General features: G+C 31.8%; 2 protein-coding genes across 5 annotated transcripts; one reads left to right on the top strand and one right to left on the bottom strand.

Moving 5' to 3' along the window:
* Positions 1–277: 277 nt before the first annotated feature.
* On the top strand, positions 278–4,829 carry Sirt2 (Sirtuin 2). 2 transcript variants are annotated; one of them, XM_018523057.1, is made up of 7 exons: positions 278–347; positions 488–560; positions 904–1,152; positions 2,479–2,835; positions 4,007–4,202; positions 4,286–4,478; positions 4,620–4,829. In XM_018523057.1, exons 2-7 carry the CDS (start codon positions 518–520, stop codon positions 4,686–4,688), a joined length of 1,107 nt encoding a protein of 368 aa, XP_018378559.1. In that variant the 5' UTR covers positions 278–347; positions 488–517; the 3' UTR covers positions 4,689–4,829. The 2 variants fall into 2 exon arrangements, with proteins under 2 accessions (XP_018378559.1, XP_018378550.1); XM_018523048.1 differs by having other exon boundaries at positions 314–560.
* Positions 4,830–5,313: 484 nt separating this feature from the next.
* LOC108771108 (probable 2-oxoglutarate dehydrogenase E1 component DHKTD1, mitochondrial) lies at positions 5,314–17,716 on the bottom strand. Of its 3 annotated transcripts, none has more exons than XM_018523017.1 (14): positions 17,559–17,716; positions 16,969–17,449; positions 15,962–16,251; positions 13,837–14,056; positions 11,777–12,126; positions 10,117–10,338; positions 9,879–10,036; positions 9,245–9,515; positions 8,940–9,147; positions 8,414–8,826; positions 8,181–8,301; positions 6,387–6,575; positions 5,816–5,901; positions 5,314–5,480 (listed from the first exon to the last, which is right to left on the bottom strand). In XM_018523017.1, exons 2-14 carry the CDS (start codon positions 17,111–17,113, stop codon positions 5,373–5,375), a joined length of 2,781 nt encoding a protein of 926 aa, XP_018378519.1. In that variant the 5' UTR covers positions 17,114–17,449; positions 17,559–17,716; the 3' UTR covers positions 5,314–5,372. The 3 variants fall into 3 exon arrangements, with proteins under 3 accessions (XP_018378519.1, XP_018378522.1, XP_018378530.1); XM_018523020.1 differs by having other exon boundaries at positions 16,969–17,403; XM_018523028.1 differs by lacking the exons at positions 13,837–14,056; positions 15,962–16,251; positions 16,969–17,449; positions 17,559–17,716 and adding an exon at positions 12,226–12,382.
* Between the last annotated feature and the right edge of the window lie 3,310 nt (positions 17,717–21,026).

Here is a 21,026-nt window from a genome sequence, read left to right as displayed (position 1 = left end):
TTGCTGAACAGTGGCGTAAGCCACTCGTTGTGACGTAAGCAAGGACAAAAATCTGATTGGTCATGCGCATGAGCATACCCTTGTCTTTTTATCATGGCCGGCACGATCTCTCTCAGGTTTCTCTCTGAGCATGGGGTTGACAGTCTTTAATAGTATTTCGCCGGTGGTTGTATTGGTTGTATTGAATGAATTGCTTGTATAGTGGGTGTATCACAAGTATATAAAATAATACATCAAATTATTTAATAAATTATTGTATATATGTGTATATCTATATATACGTGAAATGTACAATAAAAAAATGAATGAATTATAATAATTGTATACATAGGTATATGTGTGTATGAGTATGTATAGCATTCAAAAAGAAAAATAATTAATTCTATCCTAGTTTTTGATTTATCGATTAAGATTTCTATCGTGATATACGTGTCATCCGTGAAGTGAATATATGCTCGATAGTTAATAGGCAAATCGTATTTCGCAGAACTAAACATTAATCGTATTGAGTCACAATATGGACAAGGAGGCTAAAAAAGATAATTTTACAGAAAAAAAAGGTAATTTTACAGAAAACCTTGGTATGCGTGAAATTTTTGTCGCGATTGTTTTTTTCAATTATAAAAGAGTGAGAAAAAATATATGGAGTTGTATCATATAAATATATATATACTTTTTTAACTACAATTTAATTTTTAATAGCCTTTTCTCGGTATTACTTTTGACATATTTTATGCAAATTGATCTAAAAATAATTGTCTTAAGCTTTTAATAGGATGAAAATTTTATGTCATAATTATTCAGAACATTAAAAATATATTGCAAGGCTTGTGTGACTATATTATAGTTTTTTTTATTAAAATAATATAGGTATTCAGAGATCAATTTTTTTATTTGTTTCAGATGATAGTCTAAATGAAGAAAAACAAAACGTTTTATCTGAATCAGAAGTAGAAAATTATTCTGAGATGGAAAAATTACGTAGATATTTAGCTCAAAAATTAAGACTTGTTGACTTGCCAACAAATGATCAAAACAATGAATCACAGCAGTTGGTTCTTTCCAAACTCAGTTTAGATGGAATTGTCGAGTATATTAAAGAAAACACAAATTGCAAAATCATTACTATGGCAGGTGCTGGAATCTCTACCTGTAAGTATATATAAAAGATTTGATGCATTTTATATACACATAATCCAGTAAAGCACACATATAACTCGGATGTAGATGTAATATCACACAAGTGTCGGAAATGTTATGTGTAATATTATTTGTAATGATAAATATAACCATACTGATATGGTTCTATGTCGGCATCATAGAACACTTTGAACATATCATTCCTATATCAGAAATATGTCAATAATATATTATTATAATGCAATGTAAACATCTTTTTTACATATTTCAATATATATACATACATATATATATATATATATATATATATATATACAAAATAGGTAATAATAAAAATTGACACTGGATGTGGTAAAAAACATGAAACAGATGTAACGTCATGTATGTAACATTCAATTTTGAAGTGAAAGTGAGTGAAACTACATGGTTGTGTTCGGGGAGACATCCAATAATTTCAGTATGCTGTAACTCGCCGGCTTGTGTAAAAGAGCACGGCAGTGTCTTGCATCATGACGCTGCACTTATCTTAGCGCCGAGACACTACTATGTCTCTAGGGTATCAATCACGTAATTTTTTCTCTAGAGTAGAAAGTGGAAATTTTTATGTCTGTGTGTATGAACATGTATACACGCATGCAAAAAATTTTTATTTTTTACTTTTTCGCCCTAGGGAAAAAGTTACATGATCGATACCCCAATTAGAGCTATTTGTGTCATTTCATTCATTGTTTATCAGATGTAAAACAAGAATAGAATGACACAAAAAACGCTAATAGCATCTCCTTGAATGCATCCCTGATGACTGGAAGTTGGATAAACTCAACGAATCTGTGATATGTATATTATATAATATATATCAGTTGTATAACATTCGTTAAATTGCTAAAAGATCATAGTTGTATTTATATTATATATATTTTGAGTTACATGTATGTTAGATTATGTTTTTAAATAATTGTTATGATTATATAATATAATGTAACGAAGAAATATATCCCATGTTCTTTTAAAATACCTTCAAAATTATGTGATACCTACATATCATCTTCATAACCAATATGAAATATATTGTTATATTACTACTACGTTTCTGTAGGAAAACTCTCTCTTTTATAATAGATTATTTTATAATGATCTCTCTCTTTATATTTTAATTAATTTTTTATTTAATATTATATTAAATATGTATGTGTTTCTCACTGATATGCTTGTTTGATATGTGAGAATTATAATGATTATTATCAGTTTTTTTATCAAAAAGCATAAAACATAATATGTATGTATGTATGGATTATTAATGGCAAATGTATGTACAAATATACATACCTTTTTTTACAGCTGCTGGAATACCAGATTTTCGGTCTCCATCTAGTGGACTTTATCATAAATTAGATAAGTATAATTTACCCCATCCACAAGCTATTTTCGATTTCAATTTTTTTATGAAGAATCCAGAACCGTTTTTCACTCTTGCAAAGGAATTGTTGCCAGAAGGCTTCAAACCTACAATAAGCCATTATTTTATTCGTCTACTGTCGGAAAAAGGTCTGTTGTTACGACATTATACACAAAATATTGATACACTAGAACGTGTAGCTGGATTATCATCTGACAAACTAGTGGAAGCTCATGGAACATTTCATACTGGTCATTGTCTTAAGTGCCGAGCGCCTTATACACTTCTGTGGATGAAAGGTAATTTCCATAGTATTTATGTTTTTTGCGTTTATTAAATTTATTTAAAACAAATGGATGAAAATAGTACATTATAATATAAAAGTCTGTCCATCATGTTGTGTTATGTTGTATTATTTAGTAAAAAAATTTTAAATTAAAATTTTTTTAATTTGGGATAAAATATTAATTGAATATTATTAAATATATATTGGCTAACTATAAGAAAGAAAATTCAGCTTCAATGATCCGAGTCTTGATCTTGATCAGGCCCCTCCAATTTGATATAAAAAGATGTTCCTAAGTTGTCGCCGCCTACAGATGTCGCTAGTAATCTACGCGTCTCTGCCTCGTAAGCTTCGTGCGCTCGTGGGATTCTTGCATTACAATCCGTGGAATTATTTTTGTGTTATATTATTGATCTTTACAAAATTATACAGAATATCTGTACAATGTTAATACAAATTTGATATAAAACAAATTTGTGTATATTAACAAAAAATATTACAATAATAAAATCATATTTATGAATTTGAACTTGCAATTAAAAGGAAACCGCAACTAGGAGGAAAATTAGGAAAAGTGCAAAGATAAATATTATTTACACTATAAAATATGTATTATCACTTTTATTTGTTTTATTTTTATTTTACAAATACATGCTCACAAATCTTATGTTTTACAAAATTCTACGATTTAATACGAACTTGTATAAAGAACGAGCGATGGCTAAAACTTGTTGGAGATTACTCAGGGTCATGATCAAATAAATAAATTATATATAAATGAATAAAAAGGATAAATTCCACTTAATCTTTGCAATCAATCTGTTATATTCTGTTAAAATATTTTGTTATATTTTTATTTGTATTTTGATGACAAAATTTATAACGCATGCTGTTCAAATCTGTTTCTGAATTGAAATTGCCTCTATTTAGAGTAGTATATAGCATTACTATTATAGTTAAACATAAGACTGAATTTTTTAATTTTAATTAGAAATAAATTATGTAATATATACATATATATAATATATATATATATACACACATGTATATACATATATATATACAACATACACATAACATTTGTTCCAACTCCTAATTAAAGTTGATTTTTGGATAGACTTATAAGAAGTAAGATATTAGCGATTAATTGATAAAATACTTACACATCTGATTTAAAATGGTAGAAAAAATAATAGAAGGCATAATACCAAAATGTGAAGAGTGTAATGAAGGTGTCGTAAAACCAGACATAATCTTTTTTGGTGAAATGTTACCTGAACGCTTCCGAATACTTGCTGATCGAGATTTCATACACGCTGATCTTTTAATTATCATGGGATCAAGTTTAGTAGTGCAACCTTTCGCATCGCTAATAGATAGGTATATATAAATATTAAAAATAATCCTATGAAAATGATTAGAAAAGAAACATATGCAATTCTGAAAATAATTTTATTTTTAAGAGTACGAAACACTTGTCCTCGTTTACTCATCAACAATGAGAAAGTAGGTACGCAAGATCGTCTATCACGTTTCTTAGGATTACGGCAGGGTTTGGTATTTGATGTCAAGAGCGCACATGGAGGACGCGACGTAGCTTGGTTGGGTGATTGCGACACAGGTTGTCAACTACTAGCGGATAAACTTGGCTGGGGGGTAAAACATTTTTATTCCTATTGTTTATTCTATATTATTTTATGCATGTTTCGGAATGTGAATTAATAATGTATGCTTGATAAGTATTAAAATCGAACGTAAATTTTTTTAGTAAAAGTTAAATGTAAGTCATAATTTTAGGATGAATTGCGAGCCCTCATACAAAGAGAACATGAAAGATTGAAAGTAGAAGATAAAAGTGACAATTAACTGATTGAATACTGCTAATTAGTGGTCTTTCTTTAAGAGGAATAGATTATCCTTTTATTAACACTGTCATTTGAAAAACATGTTAAAAGGATAAAATTTTACTTGAAATAGGTATTAATACTTAAAATAAAAATATTGTTGGAACGCTAAAATAAAATATATAATATGATTAATTTATAAATTTATAAACATCAATTTATGAACGTCAATTTACGTTATTGTTTCTTATAAGTTAAAAAAAAACAACGAATGTGCAAGATTAAATATTATCATTGATTTCACTCTTTTTAATAAGTTATTATTTGATTCTTGTATAAGAAATTCGAGTATTATAAAAGTAAAATTTAAATTAAATTCAAATATTTAAAATTATTTTAAATAAAAAGGACGCTTTTTGACGTTGTATATATTTATCTCTAGCTTCTGAAATGTATATTGCTAAATAAAGTAAAAATTATGTCTATAATGTTTTGTACTTTTATAACATTTTCTTCTATCAACAAAATTAATCTAAGATAATTAGAACATCTAAGGTAAATATTTTTGAATGTATATATATATATATATATACGTCTTTTTTTAAGTAAATATTTTTTTTTTAGTAAATATATTTGAGTGTATACTTAGTTACAGTACTTACAATAGAATATGTTGTGATTTTATTAAAGTAATATCTTTTGATATTTATTTTAATGTAAATGGTTTAATAATAACTTCATTAGCTTCTCGTTGATGCATTTGTCCATCTCCAACAGCTGGTGATGCCATCGATTCTCGACCACAATATCTCAACTGAAAATGATAAAGTTATTATGTCATAAAAAGTAAATGACAAAATATGCACTTGTTAATTTTATTTTTTAAATAAAAAATTGAAATAAATGAATGTTAATGTTAATATTATCATTAGCCCTACTTGTTCTACTCGTTCATTCGTTTTAGATGGTTCTTTAGTAAAATTTGTCGACTAACGAGTGTGATATTAATAAAGATATTTTTCTGTAAAACAATTTGGTGCTTCACGCTTTCTCGAATCTTGGCTACAGCAAGCGAATTCCGACGAGAAAAGCGTACCTTTACAGACAAACTTACATAATAGTTAATTTTTGTAATTTAATATTACTTACCTGTCGTCCACATAAATTTTCAAAACGTGATTTAATAAAACTCCATGCGCCCATGTTTCGTGGTTCTTCTTGGCTCCAAATAAAAACTGAAAATAGAAATATTTATTTAGAAATGGTTCATGCTTTTTATATCAACGGTATCATCTCTTCTTTTTATATTAGGAGTGATTTAGGGTTTTGCAAGAGATGGTACTAATGTCAGTGTTATTGAAGACATTCCAATCGCAGCTATTGTTTCTTAATGCTTTACTATTATTTCATGATATTTAGTCATTTAATAATAAACGCAGTAAGCATCGTGTTTATACCATTTGAAAAATGGAGCTTCATAAATAATCGTAAAGAGCATTTTCGATATGACGCGTTGCTTTTGTTTTTAATCAGAAGAAAACTGCGGCTGAAGAAAGATGGAAAAGTTATACAAAGCGAAGGAAAATTTTTGATTAAGGTATTCGTTCATTATCTTGTTTAAATAAATCAGTTTTTGAGAAAAAAACCTCAAAATTAAATCACACTCCTAATATATTTTATATTTGATTCTATCAATAATAAAAAACATATTTCTACTTACTCTTCGCATGTTTATATTTTGCAATTTCTTCTAGTAACTCGTGAACAGGAAAAGGACATAAACTTTCTATTCTAATGATAGCTACATTCTTGTCTCCAGAAGTTTCTCGATAGTTGTTAAGTGCATAATAGTGTTTTCCACTGACTAAGATGATCTTAGTAACGTTACGTTTTTCTACTTTATTATCTCCTGTAAAAAATATATTTTTTATATATATACTATTATAAAAAAATTTATCTTTTTATATATAATATATACTTTATATATATTATACATATACAGGGTGAATCAGAATAATCAGATCAGTTTTCTGTCCCATGAAAAAATTATCGACCTCATCTAATTGTCGAATGTGTGTGTGTGTATATGTGTGTGTGCGTGCGCACGCGCGTGCGTGTGTGCGTACAGATCTTCGTATAATAAAAATAAAATCTTGTAACAGTTTTCACAACTCAACGTCGCAAAAACGGGTCTGTTTTTGCGCTCAGACCAGCAGTTCGCACAATGTTATCCACGCATCCAATCTATATCGTCGTCGTCCAGCGTCGTCGTTCCAGTATTCGGAAAAAGATTGAAATAGATTGAAATAGATTTATTTGGTCATTGCTGAATCTAAATTCTTGATTTTTTTAATCCATTCAATGTTTGAATCTATTTTAATCCATGACTTGGAATTGAAACTACGGGATTCCTATTCCTTTCAATAAAAAAAAAATTTTACAGAAAAATAAGCCATGCAATTCGTTTTAATCCATGACGTGGGATTGAATCTACAGAACTTGTATTCCTTTCAATCAAAAAAAAGTTTTACGGAAAAAATAAGCCATGCTATTCATTTTAATCCATGACGTGGGATTGAATCTACAGAATTTGTATTCCTTTTAATCGAAAAAAAGTTTTGCGAAAAAATAACCCATGCAATTCATTTTAATCCATGACATAGGATTGAATGATGTAATTCTTATTCTTTTAATCCAATACAAGTTTGAGATCTTTAAATCCATTTTTGTCCATAATACGAGATTAGAAGAAAGTGAGTCTTATTCTTTTCAATCGAAAAAGTTTCGCTAAAAAAATTAACCACGTAATCAGTTTTAAATTCAAAACAGATTCGAGAACCTCGAATCCAGGGATGGACCTATAATAGGTGATTAAAAGTCTTATTCTTTTCAATAGAAAAAAAATTTGTTTTTCAACTGGAATTGAAAATTACATTTTCTATTCCAGAATTTAGAACTAAACAGTATTAAAAACTGGAGTTATTTTTGAATTGAAAGGCATAGAAAATGATCTTCATGCAAATTCTATAAATGAATAAAATTAATTAAAAAATGGATTCTTTTCAATTCACCCCTTAATTTACTGGGATAAAAATTTTCAACTTATTTCAATTCCTTTTCGGATACTGGGGTGTTGTGTCGTCGTCCCTCCTCTCTCTCTCTCTCTCTCTCTCTCTCTCTCTCTCTCTCTCTCTCTCTCATGTACATCGATGGTTATTACATTGTATGTTAAAATTAATGTTAAAATTCATTTATGTTGCTTACTATAATGTAATATTATATTTGAATGAAGGCATCGTGAAATGGCTTCTGTACACTGGACGCGGAAACGCTTGCCGCGTGGCAAAATGTGATGTGGTAGCCAATAAGCTTACAGCTCCTAATGTGTTTATTGATTACCGCGTCTTATTTTGCCTCACGACAAGCGTCCAGTGTGCAGGAGCCAAAAGGCAGCTTAATGGACAAAACGCTTTACATGTATGTGAAACAAAGCTAAAGATGAAATATAACATACCGATTATAGTTTTGAAGCTCGTTCGAAGTTCAAAATCCGATAAAGGTGATACTGCTGCCGGATGACGTAATAAAATTTTAGGTGCTATTACGATAAGAGGTTTTCGATAATCCCTTATCATCTATAAATTTATGAGGTGTTTTGAATTATATATTTAAATATTTAAATTGCCACTTAGAAATTTATCGCAAATATTTAAACCTTTTCTTTTTATACTGAATTCTTTCTCATACCTGTCTTCTTAATAAATGGAAATATTGTGCTGGTTCACTGGGATTCACAATATGAATATTAACATCATCACCATCGACACCATTTTCCTTACTGTTCGTTAATTGTAAAAATCTTTCAAGTCTGCAACTACTATGTTCCGGCCCAGCACCGTCATATCCATGTGGTAAAAGCATTGTTAGACCGCTACTTAGCATCCACTTTGCTTCTCCATTTGTTATATATGTATCAATAATGATTTGTGCTCCATTGATAAAATCTCCAAATTGAGCTTCCCAAATAGGCAACGTAAACGGTGATGCTATACTTATACCATATTCGAAACCTAGTACAGCTTCTTCAGATAGAATGCTGTTGGCTATCTCTAATTTGCCAGTTTGATTGCTAACCATGGAATTCAGTGGAATAAAAATAGCTAAAAATTTATATCTGTATAATAATATTTTTAATAGACGTATACATGACAAAAATTAATAAGTATAAATTATGTGAATATTTAGTATTCGATTATGTATCAATAAAGTACACCTCCTGTAGATTGATCAACAAGCATTGCGTGCCTCTGCGAAAAAGTACCACGGCCCACATCCTGTCCACTTATTCTTACGTTATATCCCTGATATAATAAAGAACCGATGGCTAATGCTTCAGCAGTTGACCAATCCAATGCGTTACCGCTTTCGATCTTTTTTAGACGATTTTGGACATGATTCTTTGATAATTGTGGATGAATAGTCTATATTATAAAATATAATTATTGACGTTAAAATGACTACAGCTTGTTATATGTAGCAGTTATGATGCGAGTTAAATACATATTTATCTATTCTTACAAAATTTGGTGGCACTTGAACACTTTTTTCTCCGACGAAATGTAGCAAGTCTAGTTCAACACCAGTATCCCATCGCGTTATATTAGCTTCAGCTTGTTTCATTTTCGCCCATCTTCCAGCATAAACGGTTGACGGTCTCGATGCGTCCTTCGAAGATTCTTTCAGAGTCTTATTCAACCACGTTATGTGACTGTCGATGATATTTTCAACGTTTTTTCGGGTAAAAATGTTGACGTCTACTAACTTCTCTGCATATCGATCTGGTACAGATCTGTATTAAAAGAGAATTTCATATTATTTTATGATTATTACAGATTCTTTTTAATTATTATATAATTTATTTTTAAAAAATAATGAAGTATTAATTTATTTCTACACAGCACTTTATCCTGAGAAGGTTTCAAATTAATCCTGATTTCCAAATGCTATCCCATGGACGTCTCAGTAAGTAAGTAATGTCTAAGATGTTCAATAAAAAAGATATCGTGAGATATCTTACGAACATTCAAGGACTACGACAAGCTATCTTTTATACATTGTATCACAGTACGGTAAAAAATAAAAAAGTAAGATATTTTCAATTTAATCAAGTTAATCTTTAAGACATCTTATGTTCCGATTTTGGATGACTTACGCACGATTTTGTATAATTTTATACATGAGGGGGTTAGTGATTGTAGGATCATCTAGTTCATTGTGACCCCATCTTCTGAAACAATTTAAATCAACAAATACATCCTTTCTGAAATGTCTTTGATATTTAAAGGCTATTCTTGCAGCTCGCACAACCATCTACAATATATTTTTAATTTGTTATAAGTAAAAATTCACTATTAGCACACAAATGTTAGTATTTTACTTAGAAGATATACCTCAGGATCGTCACCGTTTACATGAACTACAGGCGCAGATATAGTTTTCGCTAAATCTGTGCAATATCTTGACGATCGACTCCTTGAAGGTGGAGATGTAAAACCTAATTGATTATTAATTATTAAATGAATTGTACCACCAATTTCAAAATGTGGCGTTTTGCTTAAAACTAAGCATTCCTGATTAACTCCCTGTCCTGGATAGGCAGCATCTCCATGTATCTGAACATTTTTAATATTAAATAATAATATAAATAGACATTTTGAAATATAATAGAGAAATAACACAATTCAATAAAAAATTCAAAGAGAACTATTTAAAAAAATTTTTTTTTGTGTTCAACTTTGAATGTTTTATATTAACTTTGTAATCTTTTTTATTTATTCGACACAAAAATTTAAACTTGTATTAAATATGGCAGGCAGCTATCGAATATAAGTTTTCGAAAATTCTATTAGATTATTACAAAAAACTAATAAAATATAATATATATTGTTACACAGTTAAAAGTCGTAAACAAAATAGGTTTCTTAACTTTTATTACGCAGACTTTCTTTATTCTTTCAGGTCAATAGATATTAATTTTTTGTGTAAGCTTTAATTTGTACAAGTATACATATTTTTAAAAATACTTATAATTATTTAACGTTGTTTGTTGCAATATTACAGTAACGTTTCAGCAATTTATTTTGCAACGAATTAGCCATGTTTTTGCAAACTTAAGGTTTGTTCGCGTCGCATGCTCCAACATACTTCTATTTCCTCCAACTGTAGCTCCTATTCACTCAAACGCGCTCGTTAGAGTGAGTAGGAGCTATGGTAGGAATATGTTGAAGCATGTTGGAGTACGCGACGCGAATAAACCTTTAATTTCTATTCATGATTAGGTTCAAATTCCTACTCGAGAGATGACATAATACAGGTCATGATAGAAAAAGACTTCTCGGTGGTGAATCTCGGTGGTGTCTTCCTCCACCATGATACTGCAGATAACATGATATCCAGGGAATACCCGAGTGAGAATCCGAACATGCTCCTGTGGGAGCCACACGCATATAATTAAAAATTCTTTTGAATCTTTTTAATAAGTTGACGTGCTGTATCGTGGAAATCCCCGACATATCTTTTCATTACTTTTTGCATTTATGTTAAATAAAAACTAATAAACATTTAGCCATACCAAAATTTGCAGATATTTACTAAATATGTAGACGTATAAAAGTGTGAAAGAATATTTACGGCAGTTTTCTTTAAAAAAATTCGCAGAAAAATAAGCTATATCTTCGCGCTCTAAATAGCCCTCTGGAATATTTCCTTAAATAAAACTTTTCCGTCGCATTACAAGCCATAGCTGTAATAATTTAATAATAAAGTATATCACAATTAATTTTTTTTTGCAAACTCCATTTTCTTCCAAACTTATATTTTTCAAAATGTAATTTAATAAATATTAAAGATTAAAATTATATTCAGCATATATAAAGAAAGTGATGAAAATAACTACTAGATATTTATTTCAAGTTAAGAAAAGTTATTTTCTGTTAAAAAATATGACATACATATGTCGAAAAAAGTTTCTCAATTAATATAGGTTTTTAAAATTTATATTAATGAGAAACTTCCTTTATTAGTCATTAACATGTAGCATATATAACTTACCTGAATGTTTATTACTTTATCGCTCCATATTGCATCTTCATTATCGCTGTACGCGGCTTCTTTAATTGTTTGCATAACTCCTCGCGTTTTTCCCATCGACACGGGATTTACTATTTCTAAATGCGACGGATTTCGAAGCATGGTTACGTGAAGACCCCTTTTATCTATGTTAAGATCAGTAGAGCTTACGAGGTGGCTAATTACATCTCCGGTACATTTGGTCGCATCCGGAAATTCAGAAAGTCCTCGTAATTTACGAAATAATTTCTCTGGTGGAAAATTTAGTAGTCCCGTTAATAAATTAAGGCGGCCGCGGTGTGCAGCGCAAATAATTACGTGTTCCAAATTATCTAGAGAAAGAGAGTGATAACGTTGTAATTAAATAATCTTTCACGCGCAATGAATGGTACTGTTACTAAATAACATTATGGTTTACATTCACAGCTTACCTTCAACCATGCATTTTGCATATAATTTACATTATATAAGTAACTAGGCCTTATATGCTTCTAATAAGATTTGCGATCTTTTCTAATTTTTTACTAAGTCCAAAGTTGAGATTTAATGGTCACATCAAAAAAAAGGGAACGTTTCTCTATGCTAATAAAAAATATGAGAAATTTTCAAATATTTATATAAGTACTGTAAAAATTTAAAAACAGTAGCATTCCAGGAGTAGGAATGCTACTACAAGAAAATATACCGGGTGCTTCAGACCACCGGTACCACCCTTTTATCTTTGCAGGATAATCGTGAGTGTTCAGACAAAAGTTGTAGGATTTAAAAAGATCTATTCACTGGTCTTATCAGTTGAACTTTTTTGGTTGCGTCGCCAAAGACAGGTCAAGGGGTCACGGCAAATTTTTAAATGGAACACATCCCATTTCAGAATCTAATTTAGATTCCAGCCTGATTCGTTTCTTGCACCGGAGAGAAATACGGGATAGAACGTTTTCTGCCTCGATCGAGCGTTCTCGATTAGCGGTTGCAGCTTATCTTTCTACTGGTTTCGGCAAGAAAACAGAGGTAGAGTGTTCTCCGCTTCTACCGATCGTTCTTGATAGCCGCTATCGCTAAAGGTAATAGAAAGAAGCAATAAGTAACTTGCAACGCATCGATGAGATACTTTTCTTGTTATAATAACGAATAAAAGTAATCATTATAGTTACAAACAAAAAAAAAACTGTTTTCAGTAATGAGCGACTTTTCCAATCAGTTACAAGTAACGTTCGATTTTCCCAACTCTGGTATTGTCATTATTAGAGCCTAAATTAAAGTTTTGAGATCGTGTCAACCATAGCTCCTCACTACACTTTATCCCCCATCGCATCGCCGCGTCACTTCGTCGCTCGCCACGGTTTCGAGCGAGGTAAGCGTCGGTCGGCGGATAATCCGAACTCTAATCATTACCGTCATAAAAATTCACGTCGTTACCAAAATGTTATTATAAAAAAGTACCGATAAGAAGTAACGGCGTTACAAGTAACACTTCTATTCTCTAGTTATTATACTTCTATTCTCTAGTTATTGTGCATGTAACACCTTGATATAAAAGTAACATTGATTCGTATAATTTTATGTTTCTCTAAAACTTAATTTTTTTTAAGAAAAAGAGAGAAAAGTACAGTCAATCAGGCCATTTTATGTACGCCTGTACAATATGACTTCGTGCTAGATTTTTCTTAAAATTTTCACTGCACCCATGAAAATATTAAAACTATCAAGTTTTTTTTTCAATTCTTTGAACTTAAAAAAGATTATAAAAAAATCGCAAAGTTTAGATCATAGAGTCTGGTTACCTTATAAATATAATTTAAATACTTTTAAATTTCTTTAAATTTTAAAGAAATCTTGTTGCACATATAAAAGTATTATACATATTACATATTTTTTATAAATAAAAACTTAAGGAAGATTTGCGAATCTACACAGTGTGAATCTACACAAGATGTTTTATGTGATAATAATGATTCGTATATTTAAAAATTTTTATATACTTGGTATCATATTTCAGAAAAGAATCTAGAAGGAAATTGATTAATTAAATATTTGTTAATTACCAAAGGCACATAGTTTGAAAAGCTCATGAAAGAAAGCCATCATACTCTCGGCTCCTTCTCCTCCATACCTCTTTAAACTGACAAACTTTATGGCCAGAAAGTTATCAAAAGCTTGACTTTTGAGCATTTCCGTGGCTATTGTTTTACGTGTTTCATTATTTAATGGTTCGGCTAAAACTCTTTCTACAGTTTCGGCAAACCATTCCCTCTCTTCTTCCGTCTACTCGAAATAAAATTTCCTTATTAACATTTCGATTATGATTTATCGTAAAAATAAGGGAGAGTTGGCTAAGTAGTACCGACGGTTAAATCCATTGTAATTACTTTTTAAATAACGAAACACTTTTTAAGGTGAAAATACAAATGAGACGCTAGTAACATTGCTTAAGTATTGTCATTTTTGTTTTGCTTCAAAACTTAACGGATCAAGATCGATAACTAATGTATATAAACAATAATTAAGTACAAACGTTTCGACCCCATTCTCAATGTTGAACAGATATTTATGGTCTGTTTTCTGTTCCTGCACTAGACTGTTATAGAACTTTCTTTCTCGCATTAGACAAATATCAAACATATAACTATCTCACTTTAAATTCCAAAAGTGTACACTAGTTCAGAAAACAGACCTTTAAATTAAAACTAATAACGAATAACGCAATTATAACACTCGCATGTTACAAAATCGGTTCCTTGAAGTAAGTAGATGCGATATGACTTGATTCCTGGAAGTAATCTCACGAATCATAGTTATTGTAGGTGTTTGTCATAGAAATCACCTAGGCGATCAAATTTCAATGCTATCACGTATGTCGTTAATAAAACTACTCCCAACAATAGAATCAACCGGTACAAAGAAATTACTTACTGTAATCTAACGTTTCAGTACAATAATGCAAAAAATGTGAATAATGCAAATAAAGTTCAATTTTATATATTACTAATCCATACTAACGGAAAGTCTTGCAGCTAAGGACCACACGAGTGGTAATGCCACTAACATCCCTAATGTTATGGAATAACAATTTGAAACAAAGTGTAAAGATTGGTTTCGACACGGCAAACATAGATTTGAAAATAAAAAACGACGGCAAAATAATTCAAAGGTTGTTTTTTAATATCTAAATTTATCGTGGGAGGTAAACATATACAATCCATATCAAACTTTAAACTAAAAGAATATGGTATCTTTTATTATACGGGGTCATAATAGAAGTTGCAAAGAGTCTCCTCAGTCGCGGGATTCTCGAAACGTTTTAGTGACAGCCAATGAGAATCGCGCTCTCTTCCAAGATGTCATTGGCTGTCGCTGGTTAACGATAGCGACAATCATCGATAAGACGTTTAGAGAATTTCGCTACAGGTGTCGAAACGTTTCAAGTCGCAAGTGAGAAGAATGATTAACCGTAAATCAATCAACGACAAAATCCCATGACAAAACCTACAAATCTCTTAAAAAACTTATATAAAATATTTGTTTTTATTATTGATATATATATATATTGTGTGTGTGTGTGTGTGTGTGTGTGTGTGTCTCATAAATACCAATCATATTTATAATTTTCTTGAACCCAGCCAATACTTATCCTTAGATTTGTTCTTTGTAACTGAATATTCTTAACGGTTCATTTATTCTCTTTTTCTCTCCAACATAAAGAGAAAAGGAGGAAAAATGAACTATGTAAGAAATTCAATTAAAAAGAACAGGCCTCTAATCTACACGTAGATATATAATGGATTTTATTTTTATATATGTAAATATTCTAAATATCTATTTAATATGGAATCTAATGGATATTAATTGTTTTAGATATCTCTGATGGATAGTTTTTATAAATGTCGAATTGCGGACATTTAGATATTCAATGGATGTATAATGGCTGTTTATTAGATTTCTAAGGATATAAATCATGAATGTGAGGATATCGAATAGATATCTATAAATCGATATATATTATTATAAATTCTGTGTGGGTGTAGATAATATGTAAATACTATTCTTTAGTAGCGTACACCATGGTTCATATTGTGTTTTAACGTATTCGTAATTAAAAAGAAAATTAATTTTTAGATTAATTTGTAGATTTTCGTATGTAACTGGAATTTTACTGAATTTGTAAATTACCTCGAGATAACTAAATTCAGTTCCAACAGCACTGCTGTAAGTAGCATGTAAAAATTTAATGGCTTCTTCTATTGTTCCTTCATCTTGTTGTGCAAAAAATATTCCTCGAAAACGAACTTTATCCAGTAAATTTAGTCCAAAATTCTTTGGTTGCAATTCGGATAATAACTGTGGTTTACTAGTAGAAATGGGATTTATGACTGCTTGTTTATGTCCATGAGTTCTATATGCACTGACAAATCTGTAAAAATTGCTCTGTCTCGCTCGTTCATCTAGGTATTCTTTTGGCACTGAAATATAAAAATAATTATTTAATGAATTCTAAACATAAATAAAATTACGTAAAATTGCAAACTTTTTTATCACGTTTAAAAAAAATTACATGCTTTATTAATATGTATTACACAGAGGGAAAAGGTGTGCTATAATGCGCGAAAGGATGCTACAAAATATTTTTGTTTATTTTTTACAAAATAAAATATCTTTCGATATATATTTTATTCAATGTCGTTTCAACGTTGCAGCAACATTAACAGTCAATGTAGTAGAATGAATATAGGTACAACATTGATAAAAAATTGATACTTAAACATTCAACATAGCAATATTCTTTCAACGTTCTATGCTGTGTGGATAAATCGTAACGGTAAGTGCAACAAACATGAATCTACAACCATGATTTCGCGATGCTTCTGATAAGATATCTACGTTAGTTCAAATGAACATTGTTGCAGACATGTTAAAGTTATTCTTGATCTTATCTTTACATCTAAATCTTAAGGTCTGTTTTATGTTCCTGCACTAAAATTCTTTCACTTTCGCCAAATATAAAACATACCCATTTCACTTTAAGTATATTCCGAAAGTGTACAGTAACTCACTAACTCAGATAGAGAAAACAGACCTTTAATATCAAGAATAAGCAGAACAAAAATGTTTCACATAAATACTTGTGTAACAAAAAATTTAATTCAACATTATTTTTAATTTTTCAATAAGACGAATACCTTCAAAGTGCCTTCGTTGACTAAGCTTATATCCATAAACACCATTTTCGCTGTGATATGATTTACCATTGATACAGTAGAGCAACCATTTTAATCTAAAGTCTGGGTTGCTTTTTCCCATTATAAATCTTTCTATTACGAACATTATGTGAATGTTTTTAATGGCAATTGTAGACTAAACTGTAAACGTGTGACACTCTTATGTCGATCGAATGTCTACTAACGAGATTAGTCTCCCCTCCTCTGTACATCCTTTTTTACGTTATACAACGTGCATTACATACTATTTCAATGCTTGTAGAATTCTTTATCTGTTTACGTTCCTTATCCCCCCCCCCCCCCCCCTCTCTCTCTCTTTCTGAGTGTGTGTTTCGTTTAGATTAGATTTCTCGAAACATAGATAACTCATTGCTGCGTTCATGAGCCTTGCCATTACTTTTGTTTGTTACACAGATAAATATTAAAATATTAAATGTCTACTCTGTATTAGGTGTAAAAGAAACAATTAAATTTCAATATTTGGTAATTATAGTTTAGCTACATCACCTAAAAAATAAATAGAATTAGGGATAATTCTTCAGAATATCTACCTCACTTCCTGATTTCGATGAAATCATGCTCATTCGACGCGTTTATGCGTAAAGCTGGCCGCACACGATGCACGATTGTCATGCTTACTCTCTTGCATACTGATCAATGCACGTTACTTTACTCGGCTCGCTGCATAAACGTCATCACACGAAGGTGGCAACCGTGGTGGCTCTAACCTATACATCTCACATACACTTGAAATCATCAATCACGTTAGTGACTCTTAAGGCCCGTCTACAATACACGGAGTAAGAAGTAAGGGTGGAGTCCCATGAAGCGGATTTGCCGCGTATCGGGTAACCGCGTAACCAATCAATAATCAGTAAAACGCGAAACCACAACAGCGGATCGCTTCTGATTGGTTACGCGGTTACGCGATACGCGGTAAATACACCTCATGGGACTCCAGCCTCAGAGTAAGAAATTTATCAATCACAGTCGATTATTCTTCTCACATTCGACTGCGATTGGTCAATTTCTTACTCTTACTTCTTACTCCGTGTATTGTAGACGACGCCTCAAACACAGAAATCAAGGATGGTAGTATACTTTGCTCAATGCACCAAGGTGTTTAGCACGCATCAGAGCAGGCACAGCAGCATGTAAGCCCATTATGCAGGAAATCATGCATCGTGTGCGGCCAGCTTTAAATAAAAGAATCTAGCAGAAAAAAGTCCGGGACTGTTCAACGAACTACAAAGCGGGACGTTGCTATGTAATTTACATCTACTTTGTCAGAGGGCAGTAGTGCGCGGCAGCATTAGTCACTAGATAACAAAGGACCGCAATGGGCTTTCGAGGTGAATGTGTCAAAATGGTAGACCTGTACCATATGCACTATTCACGCGATGTTTTGCATCATATGTATTGCATTGCAAATGTTCTTTAATTAAATTGCTGTATAAGGAATTAGGAAATGAATTATGTTTGGCAAGCATCAAAATATATATGTAAATAATACATACTTTCGTGCACTTTTCTGCACTAAGCTGAACAACGAAAAACCTTGTCAGACTAAAATATACACAAATTAAGCATTCGTATAGTATTTCTTTTGGTTCATAAATAATTTATAATTAAAAAATTCATTTATATATTTTACGGCTTTATTTTCCCAGATAAACTGTCTTTATACAAGTACATATGTTTGAAAATGACCTCGTTCTGCGTCTAGATGGAGGTAAGTATGCGGTACTTTGTTATCTAGTGACTTTAGCAGCATTTCGCGGTTACAGGTGGTCTGTTTTCTGTTACTGGGTATCAATCAGGAAACTTTATCCCTAGGACGGTAAGTGAAAACTGAGAGAAACCTAAGAGAGGCCATGCCGGGTTTTTCCTGTTACCATCGAAATCGCTAGTACACTACGAGCCAGTACATCAATTTTTAATTTAAGAACAACGTGACTACATTTTCTGATGCTATCGACAAAATTGTAACGTCAAAAGCAGATATGGTTCGTCTCTGTACTAAATCCTCAGGATAGAAGCGTGCCGACTATAACCATAGAAGGGATAGTTTAATAGGTCCTTGAACGAAAAAATATACATGTAAATAAAAGTTGTTAAATTTTAATAAACGAAAATAAAAATTCGAATAAGTTAATTTAGTGAATTTTACCTTATAACATCTTAAGATATATCCACACAAACTTGCATAGCCGCATAAACATAAGCATAAAACAAATTATCCAATCACATTTTACGTGCGTCTTTATAGGAGAAATGCGAATGGATAATTTTCTTTATGCATACGTTTATGCGGCTATGCAAGTTGTGTGGATATACTCTTAGGGCTGCCGCACACACCTTCCGTAACAGTAACATAAGCCGTACCGTAAGTATCAGCCAATCAGAAATAAGAGTTCAAAAGAATTCTCGACTGATTGGTTAATTAATATGGTACGTCATATGGTTACTGTTACTACTGTTAGGAGTGGAATTAAAAAAAAAACAGCCTACGTAGCGCGTGTAAGCAAACGCAACAACTTGACGTGGTGGTTCTCAAAAATTATATGACACCGGAAATTTTTTTTTGTTTTCCCCCCCGGCATATAAGCGGAATTCGGAAAAAAACCCACGTAGTTCTCACAAGAAAAAAAAATTAAAAAAAAAACAAAAATTGACAACCTGACGTAATTGGATCACGAAAAATATATCGGATACAGGAAACTACCATTTTCTGGCAGTTACGTGCGGAATATGGGAAAAAATCACAGTAACGCTTGTTTCTAAGATTAAACGCGACAACATGCTGTGATTGGTTTACGAAAATTATCGAATACAGGAAAAAAAAATCCATTTTTCTGGCAGTTATGAACGGGATTCGGAAAAAAGCCCACGTTGCGCTAGTAAGAAGAGCAAACGTGACAACAGGATATGATTGGGTCTCGAAAATTATGTTGGATAACGGAAACATCCATTTTTTTTTTTAAGTTAGGAGCGGAATTCCGAATAAAGCACACGTAGCGCACGCAGGAAGAGTAAACGCGAAATCCAAACGCGATTGGACGAGTTCAGCAGATTCAACTAGTGATGCAGAACAGTGAGCATTCGCTGCTATTGGTGTATTCTTCTAGATCAACCTTAACAGCGAAGGCTCTTGGTTTTCCCGGAATTTTTCGAAAAAATTTTTATTGCATATTCGGGAAGGTCATTGGATGATCCGCACTCATATGGGGGTCCGCGCCCTCTATCGGCGTCGGATCGAAACTTTTTTTTTTATGGTGGAATCGTCAAGGTCAAGCCACGATTCGTGCTCATCCGTTGGAAATTTTCGAATATCTCTTTTAGTTCAAAAGTTAGCCGTTTCCGGTGGCGCGCGCGAGTGCCAACTCTGAAACGGTAGGAGCTAGAGGGTCGGGGTCAAGGGACGAAAGATAGGGCTCGACGAGACAAGTCGAAGTCACACTGAACGGTTTTCCCCTAGGGCGCCCCCTATCGGAGAAAAATGACACTAAAAATTTTTATCACGGAATCGTCAAGGTCAAGCCACGATCCGCGCTCATCCGTTGGAAATTTTGGTCTAGCTCTTTTAGTTCAAAAGTTGGCCATTTTGGTTACGGTCAACTTTGGAACGGTAGGAGCTAGAGGGTCGGGACCTTTAATGTCGTTTGTTTTTTCAAGACGCGTCGACTGCCGTTTGAACCAACCCGCTATCTCTTTTCGTTCAGGCTGTGTATACTTGGACGGAGGGTTTCGCGGAACTTTTCTAAGTTCCGTGGTTGAAAAAAAAGGTCAAAAATTGACTATGCCAATCGGCGTAGAATGTCGAGAAACGGATTCTGAACATACAAATTTTGGACCGAATTTTGGAAATTTTTTTTTTTTCCTTTTTTTTTTTAGCTCAATCGCCTGGAGAAAAAAGTCGGCCATTTTGAAAAAAAAGGCCGACTTTTTTTGTGGAAGCGTTTGAGCTAATAAAAAATTTGAGAAATTTTTGCAAAATTTTCTAAGTCCCACACCTCTCG

Source organism: Trachymyrmex cornetzi, unplaced genomic scaffold (genome assembly GCF_001594075.2).
Source record: "Trachymyrmex cornetzi isolate Tcor2-1 unplaced genomic scaffold, Tcor1.1 scaffold1002, whole genome shotgun sequence".
Classification (NCBI taxonomy): Eukaryota; Metazoa; Arthropoda; class Insecta; order Hymenoptera; family Formicidae; genus Trachymyrmex; species Trachymyrmex cornetzi.
Note: the sequence above shows the minus strand (reverse complement) of the source record. Positions and strands in the feature narration are given on the sequence as shown.